General features: G+C 35.2%; 2 protein-coding genes across 4 annotated transcripts in view; both read left to right on the top strand.

Moving 5' to 3' along the window:
- LOC141403880 (G-protein coupled receptor Mth2-like) overlaps nt 1-24073 on the top strand; it is a 536210-nt gene that overhangs the window by 458331 nt on the left and 53806 nt on the right. The gene's annotated exons all lie outside the window — the stretch shown is intronic.
- Nucleotides 1282-23877, top strand: LOC141401004 (G-protein coupled receptor Mth2-like). Its single transcript, XM_073980775.1, has 7 exons — nt 1282-1870; nt 13147-13306; nt 13381-13569; nt 22802-23056; nt 23130-23283; nt 23374-23568; nt 23636-23877. The coding sequence occupies exons 1-7, from the start codon at nt 1373-1375 to the stop codon at nt 23730-23732; spliced, it is 1548 nt and encodes a 515-aa protein (XP_073836876.1). The 5' UTR covers nt 1282-1372; the 3' UTR covers nt 23733-23877.

The following is a 24073-nucleotide window of genomic DNA, read 5'->3' as shown; positions in this document are numbered from 1 at the left end:
CCCCATAGAACGGTACCTCCCGATTTTCCTTTTTTGGAGGGTTGAGATTTGGTATTTAGTCTGCGTTGGAAGTAAAACCCTTTCCGACTGAATTTCGTCGGTAAAGGTGCACGTTTCGATATAGCCCCCATATAACCGACCTCCCAATTTTCGTAAATGTTAAGGAAGGAATGACTGAAATGTGTTATTTAGTCTTTCTGAAATGTTCCAGAAAGGAATTATCAGTATAGGTCCACGTCTTCCTATATCCCCCATAGAAGCGTACCTTGTGATTTACGGTATTTTTTAGGTTTTAACCTCATTATCCTACTGAAATATCGTAAATTTGGTATTTAGTCTTCTTTGAGTCTAAAAACTTTAGGCCAGAAATGTGTCAGTATAGATCGACGTTTTGATATACATAGCCACCATAGAACGGCACCTCCCGAATTTACGTTTTTTGAAGGTTAGCGATATTGTTTTACCGAAATTGCTGAAATTTGGTATTAAGTCTTTTTGATAAACGAAAGGAAACTTATTGTTCCATTTTACTTTAATACCACTCCCGTTGCAGGGTATAACAAGTTAGGCCCGGCCGAACTTAAAGCCGTTCTTACTTGTTTGAATATGTTATATCTCCAAAACTTCTGAAACGATGTCCATGTCATTTTCGGATGATTTACGGGGATGTCCCCTGGTGGAAATAGGCTATATATTTTGTTGAATGCGCTAGCTATATATGTAAAACATACGAACTGGTCCGTTCCCTCAACCCTGGGTACATATTTTAGCCATAAGACCCGACCACTCCTACTATTCCAGGAGATGAAATAAATGCATGCCTCAAGTCATCAGTTCTCAGGCGGTATGTTAAAATTGCATAGCGACGCCAACATTTCTGAAGATTTTTCATTTATAGTCACTTGCAGATCCCTTAAGAAAAGGTAACATAAAACTATTTCAAGGGCCAGCAACGCGGACCGGGTCAGCTAGTTTTCAATAAAATGTGTTCCAACTGTGTTTACAAATTGCGACTAATTTTTGATATAGCGAAATGTGTACAAATTGTTTTTAATGTATCTAACGACCTTTTTTCAATTCTCAATATCAACAGAAATACTATTCCGCACACAATACAATTTTAAAAATAAATATGCGTCACGTTTTGGTCTCTCTCAAAACTTATCATTTCACAGTGTATTTTCAAATAAAACCATATATTTTATTTTCAAAAATAAACATAAACAAACCACAATCAGATTCAAAGATTCAAATTTTATAAATCATTGCCTTTTCATTCTCTCGTCATGTACGCGAGCGAAAAGTAATCCAATCCGATTTAACAAAAAAAAACATACAAATAAATAAACTAAATAAATACATTACTTCGAAAATGTCTTTATTATTTAAAATTGTCATTATTTCCATACTAACGTACTCGGCGAAATGTGAAAATGCGGAAATAAAACCCGGTGAAAAGTGCCTCTATAGAGATACAATTAATTTGACGGATGCCACGCCACTAGAAAATGGTTCATATGTTTATTCGAATATTTTAATACCAAATACACAGGTGGTCGAATATAATTACATTTTGGAATTTCGAAATATCTCACAAGAGGCTGAACCTCATTTACGTGGTTGTGTTTGTGGAAAAACAAAAAATTGTGTGAAATTATGTTGTAAACATGGTGAATGGTTCAATGAAATCGCTGCAGAATGCGAACCAATTTCGGAAGATATGTATATACCCACAGATATCGATATTACAATGGATAATGGTGATGTGAAGCTTGTAAATTTGTATCATCAATTTATACCTCAAATTGGCAAACCATGTAAATATCCAGAAAGTCTTACAAACGAACATGATGAATGGGTTTTGAAAGAGGTTAGTATGGATGAGCACATTTATGTTTCTACCATGTGTGTTAATTTTGTGTAATGAAGAAGTTTAAAAAAAAATAATAATAATGAATGTCTAAATTGTTAAACGATTGAGAAAGGTCTGAAGTTGGACAGGCTGAACATGCGAAACCATCTCTTACTACAGCTGTGCATATAAAATAGATTATTACCAGTAAAATTCAGTTTTCAGGGCTGTGGTTAAGTTCCTGAAGAATATACAGAACAACATCCGGTCTTGAGGTTTAACATTGAAACAAAATAAAGACCAAACCAATTATTTTGTTTCTAATTATTAAATTATTAATAGCAATCTCTACTATGGAATTCCATAAGATCGCAATTATTTGCGGTTTTTTAGAATACGAATCATGACCCAACATGATAAGAAGTAAAACAAAATCAGTCGATTTTCCCTAGAATTAAATTCCCTCAGTCTATGACAAATTAAAAAGAAATTTTCGAAGTTCCAAGGTTAAAACTTGGTTGTATTTTTATTTATTATTTATTTATTTACTTATTTATTTATTTATTTTTTTCCTTTATTACTTCTCTTGGGAGCATAGGGCTTCTAAAAGATGTTTCCACTTATTTCTATCATTACAATATGCTTTTAATTCATCAAAGGATATATTAAATTTCTAAATGTCTGTGAGGATTGTTCGTCGCCATGTTGTTATCGGCCTGCCTCGCCTTCTACTGCCTTGGGGGTTCCATTCAAGAGCTTCTCTGCATATACTTTGTGGCCGTTTGCGTAGAGTGTGTCCGATCCATGACCACTTTTTCTTCATAATTTGTATATTTATATGCGTCTCGTTTGTTTTCCTCCATAGATCACACGGTGAGCCTTAACTAATTTTAAATGGAAGGTGCTTACACCTCGGAAGTTTTTGCTGATTCTGAAACTACAATGCTCATAGATGAGAAATATCATGAAACAAAAAAATCGCCGGAGGGATTTTAAAATAAATCGCGATTTAAGTTCACATTTTTAGGGGTTCTTTAGGTTTTCACGATTTTGCTTGGAAACCGCGAGTTCTATGTAAATGGCACTAAAGCAAAGGTTGTAGCAGAGAAAATTCTCCACAAGATTGGCCTTTATGATATTTTCGTATATTTTACCGTTTTTAAGATATGGAAGTTCAAATTGGGACAATGCACTGACTGTATCGCCCCCTTATAAAACAATATCATGCACAGTGTCCCTTAACTATCTTTTAATGAAAACGGCTTACACATGGGATGTTTTTGCGGATTCTGAAACAGCAATGTTCATAGATGAGAAAAATAAAAAAAGAGACAAAATCGCCGGAGGGATTTTTAAAAAAATCGTGATCAAAATTCACAATTTTAGGGTTTTTTTGGTTTTCACGATTTTGCTTGGCAACCGCAAGTCGTATCGAAATGAGTCTAAAGAAAATGTTGTAGCTGTGAAAATTCTCCACAAGATTGGCCCTTATGATATTTTCGTAGGTTTTACCGTTTCTGAGATACAGAGGTTCAATTCAAATTTTTAGGTTTTTATCTTAAATCTTCACGATTTTGCTTGAAAACCGCAAGTCATATCAAAATGGGACTAAAGAAAATTTTGTAGCCGTGTAAATTCTCTACAAGATAGGCTGATTTATTTTTTCTTAGGTTGTACCATTTTTGAAATATATGCGTTTAAGTTGGGAAATTGCAGTCATAACATTGTTTTATAAGGAGACTTGTCCCAATTTGAATTGTCCCAATTTGAACTTCTATATCTCAAAAACGGTAAAACCTACGAAAATATCATAAAGGCCAAACTTGTGGAGAATTTTCTCTGCTACAACATTCCTTAGGCCAATTAACATAGAACTCGCGGTTTCCAAGCAAAATCGTGAAAACCTAAAGAACCCCTAAAAATGTGAACTTAAATCGCGATTTATTTTAAAATCCCTCCGGCGATTTTTTTTTGTTTCATGATATTTCTCATCTATGAGCATTGTAGTTTCAGAATCAGCAAAAACTTCCGAGGTGTAAGCACCTTTCATTTAAAATTAGTTAAGGCTCACCGTGATCAGCGTTGGAGATTGTATTTGGCCAAAATATTCTGCATATTCTTCGTAAAAATTTGTTGAACTGGGTTTGAATTTTTTGATTAATTGTATTAGTTGTTAGCCACGTTTCACTTCCGTATAATAGCGCCGGTTTGACGCATGCATTGAAAATATGCAATTTAGTTTGAAGGGATATCTGTGTTGAACGCCATATATGGTTTAATCTACCAAAGACTGAGCGACTTTTCCTAACTTATATTGGACGTCGTTATATATGCCGCCATTGTCCGACATTATACACCCCAGATAGCAAAAGGAGGTCACCCATTCAATATCTCCTTGTCCGTTTACAAGAAATTTATTGGTATTGTTGTGGTTGATATGCATCGCTTTAGTTTTTTTGATGTTGACTGTTAAACCGGCTTGTGCAGACAACTTCACTATCTCGTCCAGTTTGGATTGCATATCACTGTGTCTATGAGACATAAGACATATGTCATCGGCGAAATCAAGATCTTCGAGGTGGTTTTGAAGATTCCAAACTATCCCCCTTTTCTTTTTACTAACTTCACCCATTATGTTGGCTAGTGAGACGGCGAAGAGTAGAGGTGATAATGGGCAGCCTTGTTTCACTCCAGCGTTAGTGGAAAAGGTTTCACTGTACGTTGTGCCATGTCGAACCCTTAGTGTGGCTCCTTCGTACATTGCTTTTATTAAGTTGACAATTTTAGGGGGTACTCCTTTGGCTTCCAGTGCTGTCCATATTACGCTTCGGCGGATGGAGTCAAATGCCTTCTGGAAATCAATAAATACCAGGTAGAGTGGTGAGCGCCATTCGATTGACTGGTCTATGATAATTCGAAGCGTGTTAGCTTGGTCTGCGCAACTGCGGTGGGGACGGAACCCATCTTGTTCGTCTCGTAGAGTTCTTTCTATTTCCTGGAGCCTTGTGTTTATTATGACTGCAATTAGTTTGTATATTGTATTAAGTAATGTTATTCCTCTCCAGGTTTTGCAATCAGTTAGGTTGCCATTTTTGGCAATTTTATAATAATCCCCGTTTTCCAACTTTCTGGGAGTTGTTCCTGTTGCCAGGTTTCCACTATGAATGGTAGAAGGATTTCAGCTGAAACTAGTGGGTGGACTTGGAGAATTTCGGATGGTATGCCATCGTCTCCGGGTGCTTTGTTTCGTTTCATGGCTTTTATTGCTGTTGCGATTTCGCCAACACAGGGCGGATCGATGTTTATAGCTTCTGTCGCCGATGGTGATTGATATGTATTACCAGTTGCGACTTCGCTTTCGAAATGTTCCTTCCAACGCTGGGTTTGTTGTTCAGTTGATGTCAGAAGTTGTCCATTGACATCCATAATAGGTTTGTTTTGATTAAAGTTTTGTTTTCCAAGTCGTCCTATGATTTGGAATAGTTGACGCATATTATTTGATCCTGCGGTTTTCTCTGCTTCGTCTGCGAGGGATTCCAGATATTTTCTCTTGTCAGCGCGTTTAACTGTTTTAGCTATTGATCTATATTCTGCCCTTAGGCCGTTGTCTACGTTGCTCTGCATTTTGAGGATGTTTCGCCTTTGAATAAGATTCCAAGTAGTGTCGATTATCCAAATTTTGCGTTCATTTTTATTTGCGTATCCTAGATTTGCTTCTGCTATATTGTTTATGGATTTACAAGTTTCTTCCCACCCTATGCGTTGGTCCGCACTCAGCATTTCTCTCATTGAGTCCGCAATATATTTTTTCTTCCATTCACTAGAAAGCATTTTTAGGTCATATCGCTTGGCTGTTGCTTGTTTATTGTGCTGTTTATACTATTTGTTTAATTTGAGTTTTATGAGAGCTAGTACTAGTTCATGATCGGAGTCTATGTCTGCGCCGCTTTTAGTGCGCACATCAATTAAGGATGATTTCCAACGTTGGCGTATGCAAATGTGGTCTATTTGGTTTTTGGTGTAGCCATTTGGCGATGTCCACGTATATTTGTGTATATCTTTGTGGGGAAATAGTGAGCGCCTCCGATAACTAGGTTAAATTCCTGACAGAATCCAACAAAACGTTCACCGTTGTCGTTTCTACTTCCCATGCCATTTTTGCCCATTATATTTTTTGCGTCGTCATTATTTGCACCAATTTTTGCATTAAAATCACCTGACAGGATCAGGACGTCACTTTGTGGTACTTTATTCATTACCGCTGTTAGTTCATTATAAAAAGTGTCTTTCGTGGTATCATCCGCATCTTCAGTAGGCGCATAACATTGAACGATCGTTATGGATTTCTTTATAGAACTGTAGAATCGTGCGGTTATGATCCGTTCATTAATGGGTTCCCAGTTTCTTAACGCCTTTTTAGTTTGTTTTGAAATCATGATTCCTACACCCCTCTCACATCGGCCTTTATTTCCGCTGAACAATATTATGTTGCCATTTGATGATTAGTGTTCGCCCTTATCGCACCATCTCATTTCACTTATTCCTAATATATCCAATTTGTATTTTGCAAACTGTGCCTCTAGTTGCGCAACTCTTGTTGTTTCTCTTAGCGTCCTTACATTCAATTGAGCTAATCGTATCCGTTTTCGTGAGCCAAGGGTCGTCATCGTTGTTTGGGGTGGATTTGTATTTTCTCTTGTTGACGATTCATAAATCGTTTTGGGTTCGGATAGGCGAATGATCGGTCCACCGTATCCTAGGATGGTAGTGGGACTGCCACTTTAGGGGCGCCATCCCGCCCGCTGTTGCAACAGTGTTTTCGCTGTGCTGATGGGTAGGTTATACCGCCTTTTCTCGGTCGACAGAGCCTCGTTGGCGAAAACAGGGAGCACCAAGTCACGGGGGACAGTGGGTGAGGTTGCCATTTGAAGAGGCTATGCTGTATATTCGCTGCACTCTTCCCTTATCTCCCCATTTATTTATTTATTTGTTTATTTATTTATTTTTTATATATTTATTTATTTATTATTATTATTTATTAAATTTATTTATCGATTTATTGTGTATTTATTTATTTAATTCTCGTAGTATTTTGCCAAACTTAGAAGAAGTTCGGTCCTCTCCTTCGGGTACCTCCCCACAATTGTTTAAATCTCTACGATAAAATGGTGCGCACGATAACTTTCGTAGGCAGTAACAGATTTGGTCCATTCTTCGGACATCGCAATATTCCTACGAGACATAGATCAGGTTCGAAGATGGACTATATCGGTAAACTTCTTCGGATATCTCCCAAGCAGCAGGTTATGCTCACAGTCCCTTTTACGATGGTGCAAGTCCATGTTCCAAAATTATTTAATAACCCCGTCGACATTAACTCAAACGACGAAATGAAATTACGCACATCATAAAATTTCTTTCAAACATGCATCAAGCTTCAAGGTCGTCGATATCGGAAAGCATTTTTCAAGAACCGTTCATAGCTTGTTACCGAAAACAATTCTTGTGGCCCTCTTTATAGCGACATAATGTTAAAAAATACACGGTAACTAAAGAAAGTGTTTTATGGGCAATATAACTATTGTATATGGGCCATATGGACCCACCCCTTTAGTACTACCCACACAAAAGTCGAAAAGTTTTTACAAATGTGCAATTTAGGGATATATATAAGTCCATACTTGTCATTACCCTAAAGTTGTAAAAATCTTACGGCCATCAACTAAAGTTAAAGTGAGTCCTCGATTTTGTCCAATAATCGTTCCTCTAAAAGTTGATAAAGTTGGATGATTTTTGTCGGTCCACTTTTTCCGGTACTTCCTCCAAAACGGTTCAAATATTCAGACATTAGACGTGTTCGAAGATAGATTTTATATTTTATTTCGGATAGTTCTCGCAGCACTCATAACAATAGTAATTCTTGTAAAAAACAAGTAAAAAGGTGTCAGTCGGCTTGGCCGACAGATATATACCCTCAGCCAGTGTGAAGTGAAACTTTCACCTACGGACTGATCGATGTATTTAAGGTCTCTTCAGAATTTTTTGGCCCTTTTTGGACATTTGAACTTGCCGACAATTATGGATTAGGAATTCACTGCACTAAGACACAAATGTTCAACCTTTGTGGGGGAGGTACACTTAGGGAGGACCGATATGGTCCATTTTAGAAATTAAACAAAATTTTGACAAAATATAAGCAGATCAAAAGTTTTGACCAAATTGGTTGTCCCATTCAAGTGATATTGTCCTAGCATTTTAGTGACATTCTTTAAATATTGGGGATAAGTACCGGAAGTAATCGTGCTCTCCGAGTGTCACATATGGTGACATAGGGATTTTTTTCCTAAGAAATATGGACCTGCCCCCGAAAAAACTTGTATCGTCGTAATGGAGGTAGCGATTGTAAATCGCTCCAACAAAAATCAAAGTGATTCGAGAGCAGGCCATAAAGTGAACTTATACGAAATTGTGTGTGAGAGGTACCAGAAGGAGTAGACATATATAGTCCATATTCGAACCTGATTTATATCTGATAGATATATTAGGATGTGCAAAGTATGGATTACATCGGTCACTCCCTTCAAGAGTTATCGTGCACACAAATTTTCCGATCATTTTCGAACTTTTGTGGGGGAGGTACCGGAAGGAGTGGACCGATATAGCCCATCTTCGAACTTAAACTAAGTTTGGACAAAATATTACGAAAGCCAAATTTTGGATCGAATCGGTTGATCCGTTCGAGGGTTATCGTGCGCACCAGCCAACCAGACAGACGGACGGACATTACTCAATCGACTCCAAATTGTCCAAAACACATTTCGCCCAAACATACTTGGGGTCTAAAACCATTATTTCGATGAGGCACATTTTGCCCGTATGAAAGTGTATATACCCTGGGTTTGGTTCATTCCTTTGCCACAGGCTGAGGGCAGATTGATACTTTTTTATGGCCTGTTTCTCTAAGACGATTCGAATACAAATTCGTTCGACTTATTACCAAACTTCTGTTTTTTGAAAAATATTTGATTCATTGTGTTTTCAATCAAATAATTTTTTTTGTACAACAGTAGGAGTTTGGTAGCAATTCGAGCGAATTTGAATTCGAATCGTCTTAGAGAAACAGGCCATTAATTGTTATTTATTTATTGTACCCTCAGCCTTTATGCTAAAAAAAATTTATCAAAATGTAATATTGATTAGATCGTGACATAACTCCCAACGGACATTACTCCCAAAACGATTTTGGGAGCTATGTCCGATCCCATTGGGAGTTTTGTCCGTTTTTAAAATTTAAATAAATATGCATATTCATATATTTTTTACTACAATTTGTATTTCAAATCTATGAAAATGAAAAAAACTTTAATTTTATTATATACTTTCATATATATGCTTCATTTTATAATAAAATTTATAATTTGTTTCAACATTTGTCTTCAAACTTATTTTAAATGAAAAATTCCTCAACAGACCCTACAATTTGCCTACAGAATGGGCACAATGTAAGCGTATCGCTTTCCAAGCATTTTTTATTTATTTCGTCAAAACATTTTCTGCATAATTGTCCATGCCTGCATGGTTTCAAAATAGTATTTTTTTATTAGTGAATCAAAGCTCGCACAGCAATCCGTCGGGATTTTTTCAGGCGATTCGTACTCTGAATCAGATGAGTCTGAATCCACTCGCATATCTAAATGTTCGATAATTTCGTTTGTCATGTTTTGAAGAAATACTTTTAATGTTATTTCTCCTAAGTCGTACTTGTTAATTAATTCGTTGATTATACTGCTCCTTTCCTTATACCGCTTTTTTGGCCTTTCAAAAACGTCGTATACGCCATCAAGGATTTGAGACAACTTAGTGTACTGTCGAAATTCGTCTTGTTTAAGAATTTTAAGGAAGTCCCAAAAGCTACCATGTTTTGGAATAAGCGTAGATAAATAGCTATTGTAGCCTTCCAGTGCGCTTGTGGTTCGTACACATTCTTTGTATAGTGATAAAGATTTTGGGGTTTCCTATTGAAATAAATGTTATTAAAATAAATTATTAAAATTTTAAAACATGTGTATACCTTTTTAATCCACTGAGACTCGTAATAGGTGAATAGTGGTTCAAATAAATTATCCTCTTCTCTGTTGAAAATAGGATTTGCGTATTCCTCCATTTGGCATATGTTGAAGCCTTCTACGATGGCTTCTGGGCTTAAAAGAGGTAGCACAAGCAGTTTGTGGAAAAGTCGTTTGGCATCTGGACTTTTTTTACAATTGGGGCTAACGTTTTTAATTGGGTAGCCTTTCGACGTACAGCCTGACAAAAATGGAACCAGCAACCTTTTAACTTAGTATTAGGATATACATGGCCTTTTCAAAATCCGTTGTAAATGTTTTCGGTTTTAGTTGGAATATATTAGAATCTATGAACCGTAGTATATGCTCATATGCTTTTTGTTAGCCATCAATATGAAGGCTTCCATTTGCTTGAATAAAAATTAAATATTGTTAGTTTAAGTATAATTTGTAAGAACAAAGAGCCGTAGGCGATTTTTTTTTTTAAAGTAACAACGTTGGTGTCAAAGTATGCAGATTGATTTTGGAGAAAGAATAGCACCGCTGGCGAAAATTTTTTGGAAAAAAATCGCGCGATTTTTCCCAAAAATTTTTCATAATAAAAAAAGTAACAATGTTGGTGTCAAAATATGCAGAATGATTTTGGGGAAAGAAAAGCGTCGCAGGCGAAAATTTTTCTTGCGAGTTTTTTCCAAAAATATTTTCATGATTTAAGAAAAAACAAGTAAGAAAAGGCTATAGTCGGACGGGGCCGACCATGTGATACCCCTGGTAATTAGGTTTCCACATATCAAAATTTCTTTATGGAACAAATAAATTTATTGTAAGAAGTAACTTTGTGGATTCTAGTAGATTCTGTATCAGGGGGAAGATCAGTAGATCTATTTCCATATGTAGACTTTGCCGATATATGTCCTCCAGGAAATAAAATATAGACCAATTTTTTTTTTGTATTTTTCATACCAAATTGATTGTCCATTTTACCCGCTAAATATTATCAGATCATCATCCAAAATTGTAAGCATCTACTTCGACCTTAACACCCTGTTTTTGTAACTATTTTTTGTTCGTTCGTCTATATTCGAAATAATTTGGGAATCCATAGCTCAGCCCATAGATGACATACAGATCTAATTCTTCGTAGAAACGTTCTATATATAGTTAAGAATTCCTCGTTCAAAAATCAGCCTTCCACATTTGCGCTAAGGCGAGTAAATCGATCTACAAAATTTGACAATTCGTGTGAGAACAATACAATTTTTTACAAAAACAGGGGGTAAGTCTTACCTCGTGCAAAATTTCGTGATTATTGAGCTATAATTGCGACATCTAGCGTGTTTATGATTACACTACCAAGAAATAACAGGGTATATTAGGCTGTAACTCTGTTATCTTATCATGTACACCAACACAATTAACATCAATAGAAAGGTCAACCGTTCCTCTTCTAAGTATAGTTAACTTGCCCGGAATGGCTCTTCCAGGAATAAAGATAAAAGCTGTATATTAAAAATTTTCACAATTTTCTCAAGCAAGCAAGCTTCTTCTTTATTATATTCTCTAACCTTATTTAAAATTTCGAGGCGTTCGGATTATTATTGTGACCTACAGAGCAACTACAAAATCGGATAAAAGTTATGTTTTTGGGCCATTTCACCCGCTAAATATTTCACGATCATCACCAATTAAAATAGCGATCTATTCTGATGTGAAACCGACCTCCATACCAAATTTAGTGACGATCGGCCCATAATTGCGGGCTGGAGTTAGATTACAATTTATAATGGACAGACGGACACACGGACGGACGGACACACATCTCAAAATCGTTTTATCTCGCCGAGATATGAAGATTGGTATACCACATTGGGGGTCTCCGACGAGTATTTCGCGGTGTTACATGAATTTTTACCAAAACAAACTTATAATACCCTTTCCACATAGTGGTGTAGGGTATAAATATGGTCAAGGCTTGAAGTAATGATTCTTAAAAAGAAAAAGCGCCAAAGGGGAAATTTTGTACTTGCTATTCAAAGATTTATATAAAACACAAATTACACTTGCATGTCTATCTTGAGAAACATAAGTAATGAGTAATTGATTATATCCACAGCATGGAACGACGGAAAAAGTTGCATCCATCATGTAGTGACGATCGTTGGGCTCAATATGTTTTTCAATCATTTTGGTTAATGATGGTGACAGGAACAATGTATAGAAAATATCTTCTTCTAATACCGTATTCTGGTCAAACTTTTCCGTGCTGCTGCTCTCACACATGCCAAATGCTAACATAAATGTTTCGTTTTTGAATAGCTTTATGAAATCATGCGGATTTTGTGGAGACTTCGGCATTGTTTCGCACCTAAGCCTTCGTAGATGACGTTGCATTTTATTAAATTGAGCTGAATCTTTATTGTTTTGGCACTCTGAATTAAAACCGTCCGAACCCTGTTTGTCTGAAGCGTTGGGTTTGCAACTTCATTTCTAATTTTTCGTTTTAGATCCAACTCCTCCTTTACCTGCTCCTGGGTTCCATGATTATTGTGGTCATTATCTTCTTTGCGACGCATACAATTTTTTTTTTTTCTACAATCACTTGCACTGATGCCTTGGAATTTTTCTGGTAGCAAAGGTATCTTTTAATATTTTCTTTAGTGGCTTTATTAAAGTATTGACTTTTTCCAACAAAAAGTTGTTTACTTCGGTAAAATACAATAGAACACATCCCACACATGACATCTTTTCACTCTAAGCACTAAATCACTAATGACGATTTTTTACAACTCAGCTTCAATTATAATTTCTTCTTTAAAATTTATAACGGTTCTTTGCCAGAACAAGAGGTAATAATTTTAAATTTCGAAATTAAGAATAAAAAGGTCGGTCCACTTGTTGAACCGTTGTATTCGCTGACCCCCTGACGACGGTACAATTTTTGGCAGGGGCAAGTCCATACTTTGCTTGAAAATGTCATGTAGCTGTAAAAACCCCTACGGCCTCCATGTTAGTCGTTGGTGCGTACGACTACTTTCGCAATGTATACTGCGTTGTTCCAAACTTTGCACATCGTTATATTAAATATAGTAGGCCGCATCCGAATTTGATTCTTTCTTTACCGATTTTATTTTTAACCAATCTTCACTATGTCTCCCTCAATCCCTTCCATTGCAAATAGCAAATATCAACACAATTTACTTAATTTGCCAAATTTATATTTATTTCCAGAATGGCTTTCTTCATGTTCTCAATGATGATGCTTTGTTAGATACGGTCAGCTATTGTCTAACACCATATCGTTATAATGGCTCCAATGAAAATGTACTTGTGCCCGTGAGTTGTCCTATCAAAAATGAAGGAGGTTTTCTAATGACTTTTAACAATTACGGTATGTGCAGCAGTTTTTGAAATTGATTTTCTTACAAACAAAAAACAAATACATTTTATTTTTTTCATTTTTAGCAATGGCAATTTCGGTGGTATTTTTAGTACCAACTGTTCTCATTTATTTGTTTGTTCGAGAATTGAGAGGCAATTTGAGAGGCAAACTACTTATTTGCTATCTAATCTCACTAATTGGTGGATATTCCATAATAAGTTTTATAAATATTTCAGAAATTTATTTTAATTATGTGGACTGCAACATACTTGGTAAGTATTGAAAATTCAAATATGCATAGAAAAAAATGTATTGACAATTTTGTATGAATTAATGAAGACTCGATTTAGCGAGGTTATAATACGAAGGATAGAGCTTCACGGAGCCGATAATTTATACAAAATTTGACGATTCTACTGTTATACAATTTGAGTGAATGTGTGCATTAGTACATATCTATATAAATAAATTGCATTGTGATGATTGTTCCATTGTGAGCAATAAAAGTGTTATTGTTGTTGTTCGTTGTAATCTTTAAGTAAAATACAAAAATGCTTTGCTTTTAGTATGCCATATATTTGTTGGCTGGTGTAGAGGACACAGCATTTTTGATTATAAATGATATTTTATGCACATTAATTCTGTATATTAATATGTAGGATATTATTATTAGGATCATGACACAATAAGTTACGATTTATTATAATTTTATATAAATTTCAATAATAAATGATAACTAGGGCTCTAAATTATCACAAAATTCGGGTAGACTATGAAAGAGGGACGAAAAATAGAAGACCATATATTGACAATTTACATCGGGTGGTAACCCAAATAGGTGTCAATATTTCCTCTTTTGTACATTCCTTTCATTTTTATACCCTACACCTATGGCAAAACTGTCCTTCCAGGTTCATCATATTATATTCATCGCCAAAAATAATTTTCAACCCCCAGCCTTTGATCACCATATTTGCGCCTACTGATATTTTTCCTTACAAACGGTTTAAGAAAACGGATTTTTTGTTCTAGAACTGCAACTAGCAAAGTTTTCATAAGCGAATTAATTTAATTTCATTGACAACTCTATAGGCTTTTTAATGGTATACATATAAGTTTAATCGGTTACTTAAAACCGGTTCAAAAATCGGTTTTAATGTCGGAATATCCGGTTCAAAAACTGAGATAACCGGATCTATCCTCCAAGAAAATTTGTTATTAACGTGTTCATCATTACAAGAGCTATTTGTGGTAAATATTTCTGAAGCACCCCAGATGTCTACATAAGCAATAACCAATTGTTATGTCTACATACCTATACATAACCAAAAACGAATATACAGAAAAACAAAACATAGTTTAATTCTGAACCAAGTCCGAATAAATGTCAAAAATGACAATCGATAATCGTACCTAAAATCTTCTGAGGAAAATTTTTGTAGAATATTTGGATGCTGAAAAATCTCATCTTGTGGTATTTTTACTACGGTTCAAGAAATAAAGGACGAAAAGGACATGAAAGGCATTGAGTTAGAAGAATAAAATGTTCTACAAAAATATTCCCCAATCGATTTGACTTGAAGACATGTCACCTCAAATCGAAGGTACAACAACGCCAAACAGAGATATGGAGAGATTTTCCCAAGTATTATAGGAAAAGAATCAAAAACTTCATGGGGCGATATCTAAGAAACTTGACCTATGGCGAAAATTTCCTTTTGGGTTCTTCGTATACTCATCAAGGGCTTTCATATCAGATAAAATTTTCCACCCACAAAAAATGCTGCTGCACAGTGTTATAAGAATTTGATGTCTATTTGGTAGTGGGCTCGAATAAATACTATTTCTTCTAATATTTTTAAAATTTTTCTATACAATTCCTATATACCACTGTGCAAAACATGTTATTTAACAATATTTTTTATTTACTTAATTGTTGTCTTATTAGGACGAAGGTCATTTATTTGTGAGAGTTTTATTTAATTGAATTAATTGAGCTATCATGACCTAAGGAGTATTGTATTTGAAACGTGACGCCGGCAACATGGTCTGTTTGTTGGAGAGGTTCCAGGTTCAAACCTCAGCCGGGGCAGACGGACCTCTCCAACAAACAGACAATGTTGCCGATATTTTATTTTTATACCCTCAGCATATATGCTAACGAGGGTATATATACACTTTCATACGGGCAAAATGTGCCTCATCGAAATAATGGTTTTAGACCCCAAGTATGTTTGGACGAAATGTGTTTTAGACAATTTGGAGTTGATTTAGCCATGTCCGTCCGTCTGTCTGTCTTGCTGGCTGGAGCGCACGATAACTCTCTAACGGATCAACAGATTTGCTCCAAAATTTGGCTTTCGTAATATTTTGCCCCAACTTAGTTTAATTTCGAAAATGGGCTATATCGCTCCAATCCTACCGGTACATCCCCAATAAAAGTTCGAAAATATTCGGAAAATTTGTGCGCACGATAACACTTGAAGGGAGTAACAGATTCGGTCCATACTTTGCACATCGTAAAATTTCTACCAAAGTTGGATGAGATTCCAATATGGACTCAACCGATCTACTCCTTCGGGTACCTCCCACACAAAATTCCGGAAAATTTCAGTTTAGGACCAGCTCTCGAATCGCTTTTGTTGTAACAACTTGTATTCACTGCACCCCATACGACGGTACAAGTTTCACCAGGGGCAAGTCCATACGCCCGAAAGGTGTGAAAACCACCTATGGCACCATATGTAGTCGCCGGAGAGCACGATAACTCTCGAACTGATCAACCGATTTGGTCCAAAATTTGCTCTTCGTCACATATTGTCCAAACTTAGTTTCCCACTAAAATTACTATTGGGCGCGATAACTACTGAAAAGATATGACTCCCAAAATAAGCTACACTCTCTTCAAGTTCACATTTCTTCAAGTACCTCCTCCACAACATTTTTGAACTTTAATCCTAATCCATGTTTTTGTCGGGAAGTTCAAATGTCCAAAAAGGGCCTCAAATTTCTGAAAAGACCCTAAATACATCCGATCTGTCCTTAGGTGAAAGTTTCAATTGTCATATGCTTAGGGTACATCTCTTTCGGCAAAAGCCGACTGATACTTTTTTACTTGTTGATCATCAGTTTAGTTAATTTATTATACGACTGATACAATAATTGCTAATCCATTTTCAAAATAGAAAAACAACTTCGTTTTTAAGACGTTAACGAGAAATTCATAAATAAAACAACAAAACAAATGTTAAAAATTTATTTTTTTTTATTTATTTATTTATTTATTTATTTTTTTTGTTAAAATAACAAATTTTTCACATTGCACTATAGGTAATTTGGACAGATTTTTAGGCATAAAGTCGATTTTTGCACTTCTAATAACGCGAGTTTTCTAATTTGATTCGAAGAAAGAACATATCAAATTCTATGGATGTGCAATTTTTTATTTTGTATAGTAACCCAGCAAAAATACTCATTACAAATTGACCTACTTTCTAATTATTTTAACAAGGCATATCATATGGAATCAGTACCTTTTTTTGGCAACTAAAAAGTAGGTAAATAAGTAGTTACGACTTGAAGTAACCAGAGAATAAATACTTATTTATCTTCTTTTTAGTGCCCAAAAAATAAGTACTGATTCCCTATGACATGCCCTTGTTAAAATAATTAGAAAGTAGGTCAATTTGTAATGACTATTTTTGGAGTGTGAATCCAATGACCAACTACCATACCTAGATTCAGTCATATATAGAAAAGGCAAAACACTGCTACTTGATTGGTACCAAAAGCCAACATCATCAGGCCGACTAATCAATTACCATTCCAAACATCCTAGGAGTGTTAAAATAAACAGCAAAACATTTTATACGGCGGGTCTTAAACATCAGTGACCAAGTCTTTCATTCCAAAAACAAAACGAGGAAGAAACGATATTCAAAATATTTACATACATACCCGGTTTTTCCGAACGATTCTCATACTCAAATCTTTATGACAAAGGACGATATCAATTGGCGTTAGGGAGCAACAATACGAATAATAACTTTTTTTGTCGAACAAAGTCTAAAACGCCTGTTGAGGAAAAAGCTAATGTTGTGTACAGAGTAAAATGCAATGGTGACTCATCGAGCGCATGCCAAAAAGTATATGTTGGCACAACGAAAAATAAATTAAATACGAGATTAAGTTGCCATAAATCGGACAAAAAGACTAAAAATAAGACGCTGGAACAAAAAACAGTCCTTGCAGCACATTGTGCAGAAACTGGACACACACCAAATTTCAAGCCAAAGAAATGAATAGCAGACGAAGATACATGCTCGAAATGCTCCACATAATAAATGAACTACAAAATGGACACAGAACACTGTGCCCAGATATACTTTCGTTAGTTGGAAATCAGTTCAGATCAAGTGAGAATGTGTAGTGGCAATTAGCAAGAAAAGAAAAATAATAAATGTAATTATAAAAACATGTTTTTGTTTATACTTTTATATAACGAAATGTTACTTGTTACCTTTTTTTCTTTTTAAAATAAAAAAAAATATACTATTTTTTTAATTTCTGACCTGAAAGCCAAACAAAAACACCAAGAAATATACAAAAAAAGTTTTCACAAATATTCAAAACTCGCGGTATAATTCGAAGCTAAAATCAAAATTTCGAAGACAAAACAAAACATTTTATAAAAGATTAAAACTAAGAACAGAATTTAAACGCAATTTGTAAGAGTTTGGTAATAATCAAATACATAGATATGATATTCAGTGGAATGATGGCGGTGTGTACTTTCTGTTTTAAGAAATAATTTTCTTCAAAATGTTTCTTACAGCTGAAAAAATCGTCATATAGGATACAACTTAATAATTCTTTTTACAATATTATAGTTTTATATTATAGACTTTGACAAAATTGTCCAACTTTGTCTAAAATTCAAAGGGAATATATTCAGCAAAGGGTCCTGAATCAACTCCATAATTACCAAGGTGCGATTTTTTGCGTTTTTTTGAGTTATATCGCTTTTTTGAAGTTGCACTCCTTGCAGAAAAATATTTTTTTTTTAATTTTTTGTTTGGTGAAGGAAGTATTAAAAACCAAAAAGCATCCGATTTGAAATAAAAAGACATTTTCTTTAAAGAAATAATATTCACCGTGTGTTGTAAAAATGTACAACATACTGTGGTCAGCATTTTTGTTAATTGTAGGCGTAATACGTTCTAACTAGGGATCATAATTGCGTGATTTACTTGGTCTTTTAAAAAAAAATATTTATAAAGATCTCTTCGCGAATCGATATTTTAAACATATCAATGTTTATACAAATCTTTTGGCGGATCATATTTTATTTCATTATAATCGTTTTTCTTTTGTTTTGGGTTGGAACGAATAAAATAGGTGAATGAGAATAGTTGAAATATTTGAAACAGTGCTTAAATTCGTCGCTTTCCGCTTGTGCTTTAAAGCGAGCCTGTAAATCCTAGCAAATTGTAAAAATTCTTCTTGCAGGGTAACCATTTTTGTTCGTTATAATCGTGGTCGTTTTGAGAAGTTTAATGTGTGTACAAATATTAAGAAAAATTCTGTGGAAACACAAAACTTTGTTCGCTATAAACGTAGTTCCTTATAACCGATGTTCGCTATACCCAAAGTTTACTGTGTAATTATTTGTTTTATCTTACTTTTGCATATAAAGCATTAAAAATGTATAAAAAGCCCATAAGTCCACCGCTATTAATTTTTGCTTCAAAACAGGCCAAATTAGCTATAGTGCATTGGTTTAAAGAAAAAATTGTATTGAAAAATTTTAAAAAATTAAAAACATAGTAATAATTTGAATCTCACTACCAAATAGGATTTAAAACTTTTTATTATTTTTTTTATTTTTTTATTCGTAGTTTAATATAAAAAAATTCAAATAAGTCGAAGAGTACAATCATCGATAAAAATTGATTTTAAGTATTAAATCACGAAAATTGCATCCAAGCCCACTGTGCAAAGATATTTTCTATTTTTTGTTGGAAAGCTGATAAAAAATAAAGATTTCAAAAAAATAATTTTTCTATTTGGACCAATATTAAAAAAGTTATGAGTATTTCTTTGCAAATAGTTTTAAGAGAATACGTCTTTTTCAAGGCGCTATATCTTTGAAACCTTTAGTCAAAAAATAAGAAAAAAAAGTATCAGTCGGTTATGCCGACAGAGATATGCCCTCAGCCTATGTCTGGGGTCTTGTCAGAATTTTGTGGCCCTTTTTGGACATTTGAACATGCCGACAAAAATGTTGACCCTAATTAAAGTTAAAGTCAAAAAGTGTTGCGGAGGAGGTACTTGAAGGAATGGACCGACATAGTCTATTATGGAAGTGGTTCTTATTTAGGGAGTCTTTTCGATTGATATCGCGCCCACTAGTAATTTCAGCCGGTCATTGTATGAATTTTTGACCAGTATCTTTCTAAACAGGACCACAACGTACACCATCTGAATACATTTACAAACGATCTTCGAACAGAGCCCTAACTGCACTTAGGCACAAACGTTGAACTTTTGTGAGAGAGGTACCCTAAGAAGAGGACCTATATGGGTCATTGTAGAAGTTAATCCAAATTTGGACAAAATATTAGGAGATCCAAAGTTTGGGCCAAATTGGTTGATCGGTTCGGGAGTTATCGTGCTCTCCATCCACTACATAGGGTGCCATAAGAGTTTTTGCCCCTTTCGGATTGTTCTCTAAAGAAGTATGGACTTGCCGGTGAAAAAAATTGGTACCGTCCTAATTGATGCAGCAAATTCAAGTTGCTTCAAGAAAAATCAAAGTGATTCAAGAGTAGGTCTTAAGGTGAACTTTTCCGAAATTTTGTGTGGGAGGTACCCGAATGAGTGGACAAATATAGTCAATATTCAAAGCTGATCTATATCTGGTAAATATATTAGGATGTGTAAAGTATGGACCAAATCGGTCACTCCCTTAAAGAGTTATCGTGGCCACAATTTTCCGAATATTTTTGAACTTTTGTGGGGAGGTACCTGAAGGAGTAGACCGATATGGCCTATCTTCGAACTTCAACTAAGTTTGAACAAAATATTAAGAAGGTCAAATTTTGGACCGAATCGGCAAAACCTTTCGAGAGTTACATGGGGCTTTTTGCCCTTTCAGGCTATTTTCTCAGGAAGTATGGACTTGCCCCTGATGAAACTAGTACCGTCGTACGGGGGCAGTGAACACAAGTTGTTTCAGCAAAAATCAAAGCGATTAGAGAGCAGCTCCTAAACTGAACTTTTCCGACATTTTGTGTGGGAGGTAAACGAAGAAATGGACAGATTAAGCCCATATTGGAACTTTATTTAAATCTGGTAGAAATTTCACGATGTGCCTAGGATGGATCAAATTGTTTACTGCCTTCAAGAGTTATCGTGCGCACAAATTTTACGAACCTGTTCCAACTTTTGTGGGGAGGTACCGGAAGGAATGTACCGATATAAGCCATCTTCGAACTTAAACTAAGTATGAACAAGATATTGCGAAAGAAACTTTTTGGACCGTATCGGTTGATCCGTTCGAGAGTTATCGTACGCTCGAACAAGACAGACAGACAGACGGACATGGCTAAAACCACTCCAAATTGTCTGAAACGGAATTCGTCCAAACATACTTGGGGTCTAAAAGCATTATTTCGATGAGGCACATTTACCCGTATGAAAGTGTATATACCCTCGTTAGCATAAATGCTGAGGGTATAAAAATCTGAAGATATACCAAAATGTTCTTATTTCAAAAAGTCTCCGATTTCACCCAAAAATCCCCATGTATATTTGACAGGGTAAAATTCTGAGTCGATCTATGCATGTCCGCCCGTCCATCGGTTATAATCACTCTAGCATCCACTAAAAAGTAGATAGGACACTGACATTTTGGAAAATGTGTCTTTTGCTTGCAGGCAGGTCAAGATCGAGGAACGGCTATATCGGTCCACGTTTTGGTATAGCCCCAATATAACGGCTCCGCCCGATTTCAGGTATTTTGTCGTTTCTAATCTCATTTTCAGACAGAATTAGCTATAATCCGACTTTTACAGTTCCTAGTGACCAAAAAACTTGTATTTCAAAAATTGTGGAGATATCCCCATGTTTTGGTACAGCCCCCAAATTACGGTACCTCCCGATGTTCTATATTTTGAGAGTTTTAGCTACAATTTTAACCGAACTAGCTGTAATTTGGCATTTGATGTTCTCAGTGGTTACGAAAGTTCTCCACCACAAATCATCAACAAATGTCCATGTTTCAGTATAGCCCTCATATAACTAACGGTACCTCCCGATTTTCGGTATTTTTAGTGTTTTAGCTAAGTTTTTGACCAAAGTACCTGTTATTTGATGTTTGAGGTTCCTAGAAGTCACAAAATATCTCCACCAAACATAGGTCCATGTCTCGGTATAGCCCCCACATTACGGCACCTCCCCATTTTCGGTTTTTTGAAGATTTTAGCAATAATTTTTAACCGAACTAGCTGTAATTTGACATTTGAGGTTCTCAGTGGTCACAAAAGTTCTTCACCACAAATTGTCAAGATAGATCCATGTTTTGGGATAGCCCCCATATAACGGTACGTCCGATTTTTGTTTACTGAATTTGGCATTGGAGTTTGGAATTTTGGTTGCCTGCGGTCACGAGACTTATTCACCAAAATTTGACAACATAGGTGCATGTTTGGTTATAGCCCCCCTAAAACGATACCTCCCGATTTTCAGAATTTTTTAAAGAACTAACCGTACGGAGATTCCCCGTAGTCACGAAACTTCTCCACGGTACCTCCCGATTTTCGGTATTTGTAGCTAAAATACATTTTTTGACTGAATTTGATTTGACTTATTCACAAAAAATTGTTAACATAGGGTCATGTTTAGGTATAGCACCCATATAACGGTACCACCCGAATTAGCTATAATTTGACATTTAGGGCTCATAGTGACCAAGAAACTGATATTTCAAAAACTATGGTCATAGGTTGATGTTTTAGTATAGCCCCCATATTTCGGTACCTCCCTATTTTCGATATTTTGAAGATTTCGGTACAGTTTTCGCAGAACTACCCGAATTTGACAATTGAGGTTTCCTGCAGTCAGGAAAATTATTCACCAAAAATTGTCAATAAACCGATTTCAGGATTTTCAGTTTTTATCTACGTTTTCGGCAAGCTTGGATGTCCCTTTGCATATATGGTTTGCAGTGGTTAAAAACCTCTCTATCAATAATTGTGAACATTGGGTCACTTTGTTGTATAGCCCCATATAACGGTATTAGCTTAAATTAGATATTTCGTGTTCCCAGTACTCAAAAAAATCTCCACATAAATTTGGGAAAATTAATTATTCCCTAAAAGTTTAGAATATTTTTCTGCCCGGCGGAACATAATGCTTTTTTACTTGCTAATTTTATAATATATTTAAAAATAGAGATGTTGCCGACAATCCCTTCATTTTTAACCTTTTCGTTTTCAATTTCAGGCTTTACATGCTATTTCTTTTTCATGTCAGCATTTCTGTGGCTAAATGTTTTATGTTTTGACATATGGTTAAACTTCAAGGATCATAGTGCCGACTTTTCAAAACAGCGTCATCGATTTCGTTTTCTCTATTATTCCTTGTATGTTTGGGGTACAGCATCGGTGCTAACATTTCTAACCATGCAGGCTCAGTGGTCGGATCTGGTACCATATGAATATAAACCGGGAATTGGTGATGAAACATGTTGGTTGGATAGTAAGTTCGGAAAAGCAACAAAACCAAAAACAAATCCACATTAACTTGTTGTTGTATATATTATTCATTACAGCTAATAAATGGTCTGCTGGCGCTTATTTCTATTGGCCAAATTTGTTGATACTGTTATTCAATGTTGGAACATTTGCAATGTTGTCAATTCGCATCTATCGGGTACGATGTGGTGTGGCAAATTTAACGCAAAAGAAGGCATTTTTCAAGGAAAAGTTAGTAACCGAATCACAACACAAACTCTTTGTAATTTCTTTTCCTGTTTGTAATTTCTTTTTCTTTTGTAATTTCTTTTCCTGTTTCAGTGGCGTTGTCATTTTACGCCTCTTCATTGTAATGGGTGTCTCATGGCTCATGGACATTATTTCGTTTTGCTTTCGAAATTATAAAGCTGCCGATTATCTCTTCTTTATAACGGATTTCTGTAATGCCATACAAGGTGTATTGATTTTCATTCTATTCGTTTTAAAACGCAATGTCCTGGAGGCTATTAGAAAAAGGTATTTGTTTCTAAGTTCAATTGATGTGTAAATAAAAATATTTTTTAATTGTTTTCTGATATTGCAGTTTCAAGACACCTTACCATAGAAAACCTAGACCTAGTGTTTCTTCAGTATCAACACACTTTTCCAAATTATCGTCTTCACATTCATCAGGTGTATAGAGGAGGGATCTCAAACAATTTCTGGAAGTTATCCGAAAAGCTTAAAATATATTTCAATGTGTACTTAACATAAATACTATATACTATACTGTTATAATTCGTTATATTATGTATTATTAATTTTTAAATAAATATCATTTTTAAATAATTTGCATTACAATTTATTGCCAATATGTTCCCAGAAAAAGAAAGTTCTAATCGTGCCTATTTTGTACAAATAAATTATTGCTCAATCTACGAAAACAAAGTTTCATAAAATCAGATAAAAGCTCATAGCCCCGTTTCCAGTTTCCATTGGTGTACAGATAAGTTTCATCAATCATCGTGTCGCTGTCTGCAAA

This window comes from Musca autumnalis, unplaced genomic scaffold (genome assembly GCF_047663935.1).
Source record: "Musca autumnalis isolate F117 unplaced genomic scaffold, ASM4766393v1 scaffold_4, whole genome shotgun sequence".
In the NCBI taxonomy this organism is placed as follows: Eukaryota; Metazoa; Arthropoda; class Insecta; order Diptera; family Muscidae; genus Musca; species Musca autumnalis.
This window is presented reverse-complemented; position numbering and strand designations above follow the sequence as displayed.

What these genes read in the sequence shown, in the direction of transcription:
- LOC141401004 (XM_073980775.1), top strand. Translation starts at nt 1,373, where the DNA reads ATGTCTTTATTATTTAAAATTGTCATTATTTCCATACTAACGTACTCG. An exon ending in TGTGGACTGCAACATACTTG is followed by an intron (nt 13,570 to 22,801) that starts GTAAGTATTGAA and finishes TTTCAATTTCAG; the next exon opens with GCTTTACATGCTATTTCTTT. An exon ending in AAGGCATTTTTCAAGGAAAA is followed by an intron (nt 23,284 to 23,373) that starts GTTAGTAACCGA and finishes TTCCTGTTTCAG; the next exon opens with TGGCGTTGTCATTTTACGCC.